The sequence below is a fragment of the Melanerpes formicivorus genome, unplaced genomic scaffold (genome assembly GCF_026170545.1).
Source record: "Melanerpes formicivorus ecotype bairdi unplaced genomic scaffold, bMelFor1.0.p_v2 SCAF_554, whole genome shotgun sequence".
Lineage (NCBI taxonomy): Eukaryota > Metazoa > Chordata > Aves > Piciformes > Picidae > Melanerpes > Melanerpes formicivorus.
In genome coordinates, this window is record NW_027142906.1 from 4864 (window position 1) to 17253 (window position 12390).

Sequence of the window (12390 nt, forward strand, 5' to 3'; positions counted from 1 at the left end):
TGGGGTGTCCCTGCCCATGGCAGGGGGGTTGGGACTGGCTGATCCTTGTGGTCCCTTCCAACCCTGACTGATACTATGATACCACAGCAAATCCAACCACCCTTGGGGAGCCTCTCCCTCTGTAGATGGCAGATGGAGCTAAGGAAAACCTCCCCCAGTGCCCAGCACAGCCTGCTCCTTGCAACAGCCCTCTGCTGCCTTGCTCTACAGCTGGGCTGTTAAACTCTTGGGGCTGCTGAGCAATAACCACAAGCTGCAGTTGGGTTTTACTTCCCCCTCTGATAAAAAGCACCTCAGAATGGCCAACAAAACACCTCCAGGTGTAAAATAAAGGCTGGAAGCACAACAGCTGCTCCCAGAAGGGAATGAGGTGGGAGGGAACTGAGGATTCAGGCACCTGGGGCAGAAGGACCTGGGGGGAAGTGGTTTTGTGTGACCCCCTCAGGAGTATTTAAGCTGAGCCTGAGGTGGACCTCAAGGTGCTTGGGAGGCTTTCTGTTGTGTGCTGCTGTTTTTATTTGGTGTGGGCTGGTAAGTGACCTTTTTAATCTAATGCTTTTGATCAGTTTAGGAAGGAGGTTGACTTGCTGGAAGGTGCCCAGAGAAGGGCAAGGAGGCTGGGGAGGGGTCTGGAGCACAGCCCTGTGAGGAGAGGCTGAGGGAGCTGGGGTTGCTTAGCCTGGAGAAGAGGAGGCTCAGGGGAGACCTTCTTGCTCTCTGCAACTCCCTGAAGGGAGGTTGTAGACAGGCAGAGGTTGGTCTCTTCTCCCAGGCAAGCAGCACCAGAACAAGAGGACACAGTCTCAAGCTGTGCCAGGGGAGGTTCAGGCTGGAGGTTAGGAGGAAGTTTTACACAGAGAGAGAGATTGGCCATTGGGATGTGCTGCCCAGGGAGGTGGTGGAGTCCCCATCCCTGGAGGTGTTCAAGAGGAGACTTGCTGGGGTGCTTGGTGCCATGGGTTAGTTGATTAGATGGTGTTGGGTGAGAGGCTGGGCTCTATCTTGAAGGTCTCTTCCAACCTGGTTCATTCTATTCTAATCCACCTCTCTGGATTTCATGAAGCTAATTATGGTGTTGAGGAGAAAGTTCTTCCCTGAGAGAGTTGTTAGCCATTGGGATGTGCTGCCCAGGGAGGTGGTGGAGGGGTTCAAGAGGGGATTGGATGTGGCACTTGGAGCCATGGTTTAGCCATGAGGTCTGTGGTGCCAGGTTGGACTTGAGGATCTTTGAGGTCTCTTCTAACCTTAGTGATTGTATTTGCAGCCAAAATGAAGGTGTTGGGGTGAAGTGTGAGCTCAAGGGGGTTGGGATCCTCCTGTTGGGTGGTTAGGTCACTTTGGGACCTAAGATGGTGGGCTTTGGGGGTTATTTCAGATGCTGGAGGTGGTGTTTACAAGAGAGATTCCTTCCAGGGAAAGCAACCCCCCTGACACTGGAGAATAGATGTAGAGGAAACTGTCTTTCTCTAGGGGAATGATTGGGGGCAGTTCAAGTTCTTTACCCTCAGTAACAAACAGAGTTTGCTTGGCTGGTTTTGTTACAGGCTGAGGAGCAGTGGCTTTGGGCTTGGAGGGGGGAGACTGAGACTGGAGATGAGGAAGACATTCTTGAGTGAGGGTGGGGAGACACTGAACAGGCTGCCCAGGGAGGCTGTGGCTGCCTCATCCCTGGAGGTGCTCAAGGCCAGGCTGGATGAGGCCTTGAGCAAGCTGTGCTGGTGGGAGGTGTCCCTGCCCATGGCAGGGGGTTGGAGCTGGATGGTTTTAAGGTCCCTTTCAACTGGAGTCCCTGTAAGTCCTGGAATGGGTTGGGTTGGAAGTGTAAACTCCATTTCCCCTTCAAGCTGAAGGAGCTGCTCTTGTAAACACTCTGCACCTGAGCTCTGTTCCCTGATGGAGTTAACAGCAGCTACTCCTAGGTGTTGATTGCCACTTGGCCAATTAATAAGCACAGCTGAGTGATGGCTGCTGGCTGCTGCTCCTTGATTAAGTGGGCTTCTCAGCACTGCAAACCTCTTGCCATTAAGCTGGTGCAGTGGTGTCTCAAGGGCACTCACCCAAGGTGTGGCAGGAAGATGTTCCCTGGTGCCTGAAACTCAGTTCAGCCGCTGATGTGAAGGCTGGTCTGTCCTTCTGTGCAGCAGCCTGCAGTCTGCCTCCAAGTGCAGGAGCTAAGCTGGCAAGCCCCTGGTGTACCATAGTATCAGTCAGGGTTGGAAGGGACCACAAGGATCATCTAGTTCCAACCCCCCTGCCATGGGCAGGGACACCCCACACTAGATCAGCCTGGCCAGAGTACAGGGGCAGCATCCTTGCCCTACAGACCCCAAAGTCTTTCCTGCAGTGAGAGGCCCAAAAGTGCCCCCAGGACTGGAGGTGCCAACTCCCCAGCACAGGGGCACCAGGCTGAACTTTCCTATTGCAGGAGGCCTAGAGCTGAGCAGGAGGGGAGGAAGGAAGGAGACTTACTAGAAACCTGTTGGACATTCCAAGCTGTTGCCAGCAGTGAAGTAATGTCCCTGCCTGCAGCCTGTGAGACACTGGCTCTGGCAGTCTGGGCTGCAGTCTGCTGAGAGGGAAGAAGTGCCTGAAAGAGAGCAAGAGGAAGACTTTTAGAAGCAGAGACTTGTCAGGCACTCCAGTGTGCTTCAGAAGCAGGACTTGGAAGGGTGCTGGCAAAAGGCAAAGCTACAAGACAAAGTGTCATAGATTCAGGGGATGGTTTGGCTTGGAAGGGACCTCAAGGCTCAGCCAGTCCCAACCCCCTGCCATGGGCAGGGACACCTCACACCACAGCAGGTTGCTCACAGCCACCTCCAGCCTGGCTCCAAACACCTCCAGGCAGGAGGCTTCCACCACCTCCCTGGGCAACCTGTGCCAGGCTCTCACCACCCTCCTGGGCAACAACTTCTTCCTCACATCCAGTCTCAATCTATCCATTTCTAATCTTGTCCTATCCCTCCCTCACACCCTCAGAAGTCCCTCCCCAGCTTTCTTGCAGCCCCCTTCAGCCCCTGGAAGGCCACCAGAAGGTCTCCTGGGAGCCTTCTCTTCTCCAGCCTGTACAACCTCAACTCTGTCTCCACAAGGGAGGAGCAATGCTGCTGTGGAACAGTCCTGGTACAGAGTTGTTCTTTCTTGCAGGTTCTGCTGGGTGGCAAGATGGGGAATGACTTCAGCAAGAACTTCTGCTGTGTGACTTGGGGGGGATGCAGGACCCAGGAGCTGGAGGAAGGCCATGAAGGCACCAGTGAGACCAAGCCTATTTTGCAGGTCTCAGGGCAGACATCCACATGTGCTGACCTGCAGCCTTCCCCACCAGCCCTAGGCTCTGAAGAGGGGCAGGCACTGGGCCAGCAGCCACAGCCAGCAGCTGCTGCTGTGGAGACCTGCTGTGCTGCAGACCTCGTGGGAATAACTGAGGTGTGCCAGGCAGATGGAGGTTCCAAAGGGGAAGGTGAAGCCTTAACCCAAGCAGACAGCCAGCAAGAGAGAGGGGAAGTGAGTGACAGAGAAGGGCAAACCAAAGCTGTTCCTCACGCCTCTGAGGCCCAGCTTGCTGCAGCCAAGGAGCAGTCTGAAGAGGTGGAGGCTGGCAGTGAGCTTTGCCCAGCTCTCCAGGAAAGAAACCTGCCCAGCCTCCTGGAATTCCCAAGTGAAACTGCAGCAGGCCAAGCCCTTGAGATCGAGTCTTCTGCAGGAGGGCCTCAGCGAGGATGGAGCTTGCTGCTCAGCACTGTGCAGGTGTTGGAGGAGTCTGTCTACTTCTCTGCTGAGGAGGCACGCTGGGCTGAGCTGGCTGAAGCCAGTCATAAGCCCACTAAGAGTGCTGAGCACACAGCCCAGCCAATGGCATCAGCTGTGGAGACCCTGCTGCTTGTCCAGAAGGCTTTGAAGGCAATGGAGCCCTCAGAAGCTGCAGCAGATGATGCAGCTGAGATGTACTTCACTCCTACAACGTCTGGGGAGTCCCCACGCCCAGGAGGGGAATCTCTGGAGCCAGCAAAGCAGCTGCTTCACTTCCCTGAGCAGGACAGCCAGTCCAGGGAGCTGGCTGCACAGATGATGGAGAGCCTGCACTGTGGAGAGCCTGCAGAGCTGGGTGAGGCTTCACAGCAGCCAGGTCATGGAGCCCGTGGTGAGCTGGAAGGCAAAGAGAGCAGGGAGCCTGGTGCAGAAGCTGCAGCAAGTGAGGCAGAGCCACAGCACTGGGCTGTGCAGCAAGCAGAGGAGCTGCCAGGCACACCACCAACTTGTGCTCAGGTCGTGGGAGAGGAAGGAGCTGAATCCTTAAGTGAGGCTTCCAGGCTGCCTGAAGAGCTTGGGAGCAGCACAGAAACAGCCTGAAAGTGCTGAAGCTTGGTGGAGCTGAGGATCCAAGGGCTTGGCTGGTGGCAGGGGGGATGTGCCTGCCTTTAGGAAGCTCAGCTCACTCAAGCTGTTGAATTTGGGGCTCTGCCAAGTGTGTCCTGGCCACAAGAGTGGCTCCTGCTAAACAAAGCATGTCAAAGCTGCACAGATTCTCCTGCATCAGAGTTCAGTCATGGTTCTGGCTTGCACTATTCCCAGTGGCTGCTGTGGGTTTGATTCAGGCCTTGCTGGGAGAGAAGTGATTCACTCTGAACTGATTGCACTCAAGTTGGGCATCTCATTCTCCCAGTGTGGTTTGGTGGGGTGAGGTTTCCTCCCCTGGTGTTGAGAGCCTGGGAACAGAGCAGGCAGAAGCCTCTCTGGTCAGGCACTGTCAGGTGCTCCCTCCCAGCCCCCTCCTCCCAGCCCCTTCCCTTGCTGCCTTGGACCAAATGCTTGACCTCCCTCCCTGCAGCCTTCCCTTGTACTGCTGATTTCTTGTCCCTAGCTTATGGTCAAGGTTGAAGGTGATGAGACAACTAACCCTGCTTTGTTCTTTGTCCCTTGCAAGAGTGGAAGCATTTGTGCACTGTGTGCTGATGGGGAAGCTGCAATGCAGTCTTGATCAGAATGCTTCAGCTGGTGTACTGCAGCTTGAACCTCCTGACTTTTACTGTTCCTGACTTTGTGCTGCCAATAAAACACTTTTAAGGCCGTGGCAAAGCCCTCATGCTGAGTGTGGTTTAATTGCTGGGTGTTAATGAGAGGGGAGAAGGAAGAATAACCTGCAGCAGCACAGGCTGGGAGGGGATCTGCTGGAGAGCAGCCCTGGGGAGAAGGAACTGGGAGTGCTGCTGGGCAGCAAGTTCTGCATGGCACAGCAATGAGCCCTGGGGGCCAAGAAGGCCAATGGGATCCTGGGGGGCATTCAGAGGAGTGTGGCCAGCAGATCCAAGGAGGTTCTCCTCCCCCTCTGCTCTGTGCTGCTGAGACCTCACCTGGAATGTTGCATCCAGCTCTGGGCTGCCCAGCTCAGGAGGGACAGGGATCTGCTGCAGAGAGGCCAAGGGAGGGCTGCAAGGCTGCTGAAGGGACTGCAGCACTGCCTGGGGAGGAGAGGCTGAGAGCCCTGGGGCTGTTCAGGCTGCAGAGGAGAAGGCTGAGAGGGATCTGAGCAATGTCTCTCAAGAGCTGGGGGCTGGGGGTCAGGAGGGAGGGGACAGGGCCAGGCTCTGCTCAGCTGCACCCTGGGCTAGGCCAAGGAGCAAGGGATGGAAAGTGCAGCCCAGGAGGTTGCAGCTCAGCAGGAGGAGGAACTTCTGCCCTGGGAGGCTCCCAGAGGCCTGGAGCAGGCTGCCCAGAGAGGTTGTGGAGTCTCCTTCCCTGGAGCCTTCCCAGCCCTGTCTGGATGTGTTCTGTGTGACCTGGGCTGGGTTCTGTGCTCCTGCTCTGGCAGGGGGGTTGGACTTGATGGTGTTCAAAGGTCTCTTCCAATCCCTAACATCCTGTGAGCTGTGCTCTGGATGCCACTCTGCATGTACTGAGAGGCCCTGCCACGCTGCATTGGAAGGCAGAGACAGCTCTGGTGAGAGGAGGGAGCAGCCTGAGCTCTGTGCAATAAAGAACAAGCCCAAACACAAAGCCTGATGGCCTGAACTGCCTGCAGGCTGCTCCTCACAAGCACTGCTGCCATCTGAAGGGCTGTGTAATGGTGCTGTTGTACAGCATTCCATCCCACAGCACAGTTCAGGGCTGAACATCTCAGCCAGGCTCTTCCTGAGGTCCAGGAGGGGCTTTGTTATTATTGCTTTTTATGTTAGCATTTGTCAACAACAACAACAGCAACAAAAAGAAGCCTCTGGTAGTGGTGACTTTATTTGGTTTGGTTTGTGGAACAGCCTCTTTGAATGTGTCAAAGGAGCAGAGAGCAGCAAAAGCTTTTGGAACAGACACTAAGCCCAGTCATAGTGTCATAGTATCCTAGTATCAGTCAGGGTTGGAAGGGACCACAAGGATCAGCCAGTTCCAACCCCCCTGCCATGGGCAGGGACACCCCACACTAGATCAGCCTGGCCACAGCCTCAGCCAGCCTGGCTGCAAACACCTCCAGGGCTGGGGCCTCAACCACCTCCCTGCACAACCCATTCCAGGGCTTCACCACTCTCATGGGGAAGAACTTCCTCCTCCCCTCCAGCCTCAATCTCCCCACCTCCAGCTTCATTCCATTCCCCCTAGTCCTATCACTGCCTGAGATCCTGAGCAGTCCCTCCCCAGCCTTCTTGGAGCCCCCTGCAGATCCTGGAAGGCCACAATGAGGTCACCTGGGAGCCTTCTCTTCTCCAGACTGAACAGCCCCAACTCCTTCAGTCTGTCCTCATAGGAGAGGTGCTCCAGCCCTCTGCTCATCCTCCTGGCCCTGCTCTGGACACAAGGGCAGAAGGGCTCTGCAGAGGGACCTTGCCAGGCTGCACAGATGGGCAGAGGCCAACAGGATAACATTGAACAAGTCCAAGTGCCAGAGGCTACACTTTGGCCACACCAACCCCAGGCAGAGCTACAGGCTGGTGGCAGAGTGGCTGAGAGCAGCCAGGCAGAGAGGGACCTGGGGGTGCTGATTGACAGCTGCCTGAACAGGAGCCAGCAATGTGCCCAGGTGGCCAAGAAGGCCAAGGGCATCCTGGCCTGCATCAGGCAGAGTGTGGCCAACAGGAGCAGGGAAGTCCTTGTGCCCTGTGCTCAGCACTGCTGAGGCCACCCCTTGAGTCCTGTGTCCAGTTCTGGGCTCCTGAGGTCAAGAAGGAGATTGAGAGACTTGAAGGTGTGCAGAGAAGGGCAAGGAGGCTGGGGAGGGGTCTGGAGCACAGCCCTGTGAGGAGAGGCTGAGGGAGCTGGGGTTGCTTAGCCTGGAGAAGAGGAGGCTCAGGGGAGACCTTCTTGCTCTCTGCAGCTCCCTGAAGGGAGGTTGGAGCCAGGTGGGGGTTGGGCTCTTCTCTCTAGCAATTAGCACCAGAACAAGAGGACACAGTCTCAAGCTGTGCCAGGGGAGGTTCAGGCTGGAGATGAGGAGAAAGTTCTTCCCAACAAGAGGAATTGTCCATTGGGATGTGCTGCCCAGGGAGGTGGTGGAGTCCCCATCCCTGGAGGTGTTCCAGAGGGGATTGGATGTGGCACTTGGTGCCATGGTTTAGTCCTGAAGTCTGTGGTGACAGCTTGGAATCGATGATCTTTGAGGTCTCTTCCAGCCTTAGTGATACTGTGATGCTTCCAGGCAGCAGACAGAAGCAGGGCAGCACCACCAGAGAGTGCTCAGCTATGCCTGGAAGCTGCCATCATCTGCATCCCCTGTAAAACAGCTAATTGCACCACTCCAGCAGTGGAAGACAGCACAAAAGGCAGATCATCTTTCACCCCTTAACTGCTCAATCAATATGCAATAAATCAGGAGGCTCCCATTTCCATCACTTCATCTGTAAATGAAAGGGCTTCTCACACACAGCCTGCAGTTCAGCAGCTGGCATTTGGTCTGCTTGGCATCACAAGTGAGCAGTTGTGGTCACTGCTCCCAGCCCTTGACTGCACTGCTGGAAAGCTTCAGCTCTATCTGCAGGAGTCAGTGCCAGTTATCAACTGGCCACAGTCAAGTCAATGATGAATCGACTCTGCCCTGCCCTGCTGAGACCACAGCTGGAGCTCTGGGGCCAGCTCTGGAGCCTCTGTGCCAGGAAGGCTCTGGAGGGGCTGGAAGGTGTCCAGAGCAGGGCCAGGAGGAGGAGCAGAGGGCTGGAGCTGCTCTGCTCTGCAGACAGCCTGAGAGAGTTGGGCTTGTGCAGGCTGCAGAGGAGAAGGCTCCCAGGAGACCTTCTGGTGGCCTTTCAGCATCTGCAGGGGGCTGCAGGAAAGCTGAGGAGGGACTTCTGAGGGTGTGAGGGAGGGATAGGAGTGGGGGGGATGGAGCAGAGCTAGAAGTGGGGAGCTTGAGATTGGCTGTGAGGAAGAAGTTGTTGCCCAGGAGGGTGGTGAGAGCCTGGCCCAGGTTGCCCAGGGAGGTGGTGGAAGCCTCCTGCCTGGAGGTGTTTGCAGCCAGGCTGGAGGTGGCTGTGAGCAACCTGCTGTGGTGTGAGGTGTCCCTGCCCATGGCAGGGGCTTGGGGCTGGCTGAGCCTTGAGCTCCCTTCCAACCCGATGTTTCTAAGGCTGCGCTTAGCAAGCACAGCCCAAGGCTGGGCAATGGGTGGGCAAGCCAAAACACCACCCTGCAAGGGAACCAAACATCCTGCTGGAACTAAAATTGGTGGCTAAAGGGGGAAGAGATTATGTGTGACCCCCTCCTGCTATTTAAGCCCAGCCAGGGGCTGTCCCTTCAGGTGCTGTGTGTTCTGTGGAGCTGTGCTGGTAAGATGGGGCTGTGGGGCTCTGGGTGAGGAGGGGTAGTGGTGTGGCTCTGTGGTCTCTCTGCTGCCTTGCTGCCTCTTTTTTGTGGCATGAAGTCCTTCTTTTAACCCCTGGGCACTCTAGAGGCTGGGGCTCTTGGAGCACAAGCAGTTTTGTTGCTGTGAAGTGATGGAAGTGTTTAAAGCAGGGTTGCTTGGAACCTTGCTCTTTGGTTCCTGAGGGTTACTTCTGTGCTGGGAGATATTCTTTTACCTTAGGATGTTAAGAGTTGGAAAGGACTTTTGGAGATCATCCAGTCCAACCCCCCTGCCAGAGCAGGAGCAGAGAATCCAGCCCAGGGCACACAGAACACATCCAGACAGGGCTGGGAAGGCTCCAGGGAAGGAGACTCCACAACCTCTCTGGGCAGCCTGCTCCAGGCCTCTGGGAGCCTCCCAGGGCAGAAGTTCCTCCTCCTGCTGAGCTGCAACCTCCTGGGCTGCACTTTCCATCCCTTGCTCCTTGGCCTATGGCAGGGTGCAGCTGAGCAGAGCCTGGCCCTGTCCCCTCCCTCCTGACCCCCAGCCCTCAGCTCTTGAGAGACATTGCTCAGATCCCTCTCAGCCTTCTCCTCTGCAGCCTGAACAGCCCCAGGGCTCTCAGCCTCTCCTCCCCAGGCAGTGCTGCAGTCCCTTCAGCATTCTGCTGGTGTTTTGCTTTGCTCTGTGCCTCTTGCAGCCTTCTCTTTAGTAGTCCTCTTAAGGAACAAGCCACACTTAGAGTGTGGCTCCAGAGTTTTAAATCCCTGTGCCTCTTTCTAGTAGAACAGAATTAACCAGGTTGGAAAAGCCCTTTGGCTTCCCACCATGCTGCATGCTTGTACAGCAAAGCTGCCAAGTTTTTAGGCTCAAGGCACTTCAGTCATTAAGTGCTTTGTCCACCAGCAGCAGGTGATGGCAAGAGGGAAGAGAAGCAAGGCAGGGAAGAGAAACAAGGCAGGGAAGCTCAGGCTCAGGGGAGACCTTCTTGCTCTCTCCAACTCCCTGAAGGGAGGTTGGAGCCAGGTGGGGGTTGGGCTCTTCTCCCAGGCAAGCAGCCCCAGAACAAGAGGACACAGTCTCCAGCTGTGCCAAGGGAGGTTCAGGCTGGAGGTGAGGAAGAAGTTCCTCCCAGAAAGAGAGATTGGCCCTTGGGATGTGCTGCCCAGGGAGGTGGTGGAGTCTCAATCATTGGAGGTGTTTCAAAAGAGCCTGGATGAGGCACTTGGTGCCATGGTTTAGTTGAGCAGATGGGTGCTAGGTTGGACTGGATGAGCTCTGAGGTCCTTTCCCACCTGGTTCATTCTCTTCTCTTCTTGCAGGTGTGGAACCAGACACAGAGCTCCCTGCTGCTTTTCTGGGGCAGCCTCTCCAGAAGAAAGCAGTGAGCTAGTGGAGCTGCTCCTCTGCTCTCTGGCCATGGGAGGCATTTTTGGCAAGGGGAAGAGGTCCTGTGTGCTGCCTCAAAGGGTTACCTTCCGGAAGGTCAAAGGGAAGAAGGCGTCGAGGAGCGTCCCCATGTTCTGTGATGCAGCCACCTGGACTGGGGAGAACCATTTCCATTCAGCACGGATAGGAAGGACTCCAAAAGGCCCTGAGCCACCTGCTGCTGCTGTGAAAATGGTGCTGGCTGCTCCTGGGAGTGAATCTGTTGCCCAAGCTGACCAGGAGACAGGGGAGCAGGCTCCATCTCTGCCCGCACCAGGCGCTGAGGCTTCGCTCTCTGCGCCTGCTGGAGATGCACAAGAGGCTGAGGAGCCACAGGAGCCTGAAGCCAAAGCTAGCCCAGAGGTGGTGCAGCACCAGGAACTCTCTGCACAGGAAAAGCAAGAAGCCAATCCTGCCAGGAGAAGCCCACAAGAGAAGAGTAGGACTGGAGCTGCTCTGCATCCTGCTGGCAGCTGCAGCAAGCAGCTCAGCTGTGGGGATCATGAAGTGGAACCTCTCACACAGACCACAGTCAAGGCTGAGGTCCATGTCTCTGCAGATGTCCAGGGTGGAGCTGGCAGGTTGGAGTCAGCTCTAGCAGAGTCTGAGCTGCTGCCTGGGGCAGAGCAAGAGGCTGGAGTTGTGTGTGACTCGGGGGAGCCTTGTGTTGGGAAGACTCAGCAGGAAGCAGCTGTGCGGGAGGCAGTTGACTCCTCAGCTGCTTTGTGTACCACCGAGGAGCCAGACCTGCCTTTGAAGACTGCAGAGACGAGAGAGGGCACTGCAAAGGTGCAGAGACCTGCAGAAGAGGGAGGATGCTGCGCTCCTGAAGCCTCTCCTGATCTCCAGCAGGAGGAAGACACAAAGGCTCCCACTCCTGAAGATGGGGAAGAAAGTGCTGTTGAACCAGAGCAAGCTGAAGAGCAGGCTGAGGGCTCTGGTGATGGGCAGGCATCAAAAGCAACCCCAGGCTGTCTGGCAGAAACCCAGGCTGCTCTGCAGGCTAAGCAGAAGATGAAAGCTGGCACTGGGGGCACAGCAGGGGAGCTCTGAGGGAGCACATGAAATGTGGAGCAGCAAGCACTGAGCGGGTCGCCGGCTTGCCTGCAGCCACGTGGAGAACCTGCTGCCTTCCTCCTGCAAGGGACTGAGATGCCAACAGCTGCTTGCACTCTGGGGGACCCCAATGAGAGCAGGGTGTGGGGAAGGGCTGCTTGGAAAAGGGGGGCTGAATATTGAGCTGCTGCCCTGCCTTCTGCAGGGGGCACTGGCTGCTTTCCCTCCTGGGGGATGGGCAGGAGCTGGCTGTCTCAGTCCAAGAAGTGTATGATGAGGATGACTTCTGTCCTTCCTCCACCTGCACACACCCCACCCCTGGCCACAGCTCTGCACTTCATCACCTCCCTAGACTTGACTGCACAGGGGGAAGTCTCCCCTGCCCAGCAATCAGATGCACTTATGCCACTTGCCTGTGCACCCCACTCTGGCCCTGCTGTGGGTTGGGGAAGTCTGTGTTGCCATTGGAATCAATAAAGGTCTGCATTTTACCACTGGCTACCAGGGAAATGTTGCTTTATTGGTGGCCACCTGCTCTGTGGGTTGTGCTGGCTGGCTGGAGAGGAGCTAGCTCAGGCAGGAGGCCTCTGCAGGCTGCTGTCTCCAAGCTGCAACCAGCCAGGGGAGGGGGGCTTCTGGGGGGCAGCCAGGGGAGGGGGGCTTCTGGGGGGCAGCCAGGGGAGGAGGGCTTCTGGGGGGGAGCCAGGGGAGGAGGGCTTCTGGTGGGGGAGCAAGGGAGCTGGTGAAGGGTTTGAGGGCATCTCTGATGAGGAGAGGCTGAGGGAGCTGGGGTTGGTAAGCCTGAGGAAGAGGAGGCTGAAAGGAAACCTCACTGCTCTCTGCAGCTCCCTGAGAAGAGGTTGGAGGGAGGCTGGGGTTGGCCTCTTCTCCCAGCTGACTAATGGCAGGAGGAGAGGGAATGGCCTGAAATTGTGCCAGGGGAGGTTTAAACTGGGGATTAGGAATGGTTTCTTTGCTGCAAGAGTGGGCAGGGGGTGGAACAGGCTGCCCAGGGAGGTGGTGGAGTCCCCATCCCTGGAGAACCTCAAGCAATGAGTACATGTGGCACTTTGGGCCATGGTTTAGTGGGGTTGGGTAGAAGGTTGGATGTGAGCTTAGAAGTCTGTTCCAACCTTAATGACTCCCTG

At 56.5% G+C, this 12390-nt stretch overlaps 2 protein-coding genes across 2 annotated transcripts; both read left to right on the forward strand.

Moving 5' to 3' along the window:
- Nucleotides 1-450: 450 nt before the first annotated feature.
- Nucleotides 451-5060, forward strand: LOC137460331 (uncharacterized). Its single transcript, XM_068170746.1, has 2 exons — nt 451-531; nt 3145-5060. The coding sequence occupies exon 2, from the start codon at nt 3163-3165 to the stop codon at nt 4345-4347; it is 1185 nt and encodes a 394-aa protein (XP_068026847.1). The 5' UTR covers nt 451-531; nt 3145-3162; the 3' UTR covers nt 4348-5060.
- A 3665-nt stretch (nt 5061-8725) lies between these two features.
- Nucleotides 8726-11731, forward strand: LOC137460332 (myristoylated alanine-rich C-kinase substrate-like). Its single transcript, XM_068170747.1, has 2 exons — nt 8726-8741; nt 10081-11731. The coding sequence occupies exon 2, from the start codon at nt 10178-10180 to the stop codon at nt 11237-11239; it is 1062 nt and encodes a 353-aa protein (XP_068026848.1). The 5' UTR covers nt 8726-8741; nt 10081-10177; the 3' UTR covers nt 11240-11731.
- The last annotated feature ends 659 nt before the right edge of the window (nt 11732-12390 follow it).

Excerpts from the sequence above, each read along its gene's own strand:
- LOC137460331 (XM_068170746.1), top strand. The coding sequence starts at position 3,163 with ATGGGGAATGACTTCAGCAAGAACTTCTGCTGTGTGACTTGGGGGGGA.
- LOC137460332 (XM_068170747.1), top strand. The coding sequence starts at position 10,178 with ATGGGAGGCATTTTTGGCAAGGGGAAGAGGTCCTGTGTGCTGCCTCAA.